Raw genomic sequence first — 1,143 nt, 5'->3', positions numbered from 1 at the left:
CCTGGGCATTCTGTACCTGTTGTACATCTTCAACAGGATGAGAACCAAGGTGACAATGATGATGACGACCACCACGATGGCAGCCACGATGGCCCCAGAACCTGCAGAAAAGAGGGAACCGAAAGTGGGTAGAAGCACTTGGCAAACACAGACGAGTCCCCAGAAACCACATGGGCAGAGACAAGAGGATCCCCAGAAGCTTGCAGACTCCTAACCTGGCGTGTGCTTACGTGTGATGGGAGAAAACAACAGAGAGACTGTTGTCGGCCAGGTAGAAGGGCAGGGCTGAGACAGAGGGTGCCCTCTGACCTCCATGTATGTGTCACGGCATGCTCATGCTAACATGAACATGCATAAACAAATGCGCACACACATCACATACACACACAATAAAAAGTGAATTAATTAAAATACAGACTACGAGAGAGCAGAGACGGTGAGGACTTGAGCAGACACGCAGATTGGGAGGCCCCCAGTGGGCACTTGTCACCAATGATTTAGACATAAAGTGTCTCCCCAAACCTCACACGCTTATGGTTTGACCCCAGCTGGTGGGCTGAATTGCTGACCTTTGGCTGGAACATGAGGACCTCAATCAATTAAGCCACTGGATTTATAGCTGGATGGCATTATTGAGCAATGACAGAAACTGTATGGGGGAGGGGCTTGACGGAAGGAAGTGGGTCACTGGGGTCTTTGAAGGTCATCTTGCCATGTTTCCACTCTATCTTTCTCTGCCTCCCAACCGTCATGAGGGGCAACTCACCATGCCCTCTCTGAATGACACTATCTCAACTCAGGCCCACAGTGGTGGAGTCAAGTCACCAGGACCAAGACCTGAGCCGGGACCCAAGCCATGAAGACTGAGCCCAGACACAAGCCACCAGGATTGAGCCCTGAGTCCTCACAGATCTTTTCCCCATTTAAGTTGAGTTTTTTCAGATGTTCTGGCACAGCAGTAAGGAGCTGACTCCCATGTAGCCCAGGATAACCTTGAGCTCCCAATTCTCCTCCTCTGTCTCCCAAGGACTGGGATTGCAGACGTGTGCCACTGTGTCTGTCTGAGTCTGCTTATCAGCCCCAACATAGCTCCCAACTTCTGCGGGACAGATCAGCAAGACTCCCTCCCCTTTCTCTCTCTCT

The 1,143-nt window shown here is 51.2% G+C and overlaps 1 protein-coding gene across 2 annotated transcripts in view; it reads right to left on the bottom strand.

Moving 5' to 3' along the window:
* The window catches only part of Ncmap (non-compact myelin associated protein), a 34,190-nt gene that overhangs the window by 3,633 nt on the left and 29,414 nt on the right, over positions 1-1,143 (bottom strand). For both annotated transcript variants that reach the window (XM_026782385.1, XM_005353050.3), the window contains exon 4: positions 17-101. In XM_026782385.1, coding sequence (XP_026638186.1) covers positions 17-101 — 85 coding nt within the window. The remainder of the gene's footprint in view (positions 1-16; positions 102-1,143) is intronic.

This window comes from Microtus ochrogaster, chromosome 10, assembly GCF_000317375.1.
Source record: "Microtus ochrogaster isolate Prairie Vole_2 chromosome 10, MicOch1.0, whole genome shotgun sequence".
NCBI classification, from domain to species: Eukaryota; Metazoa; Chordata; class Mammalia; order Rodentia; family Cricetidae; genus Microtus; species Microtus ochrogaster.
Note: the sequence above shows the minus strand (reverse complement) of the source record. Positions and strands in the feature narration are given on the sequence as shown.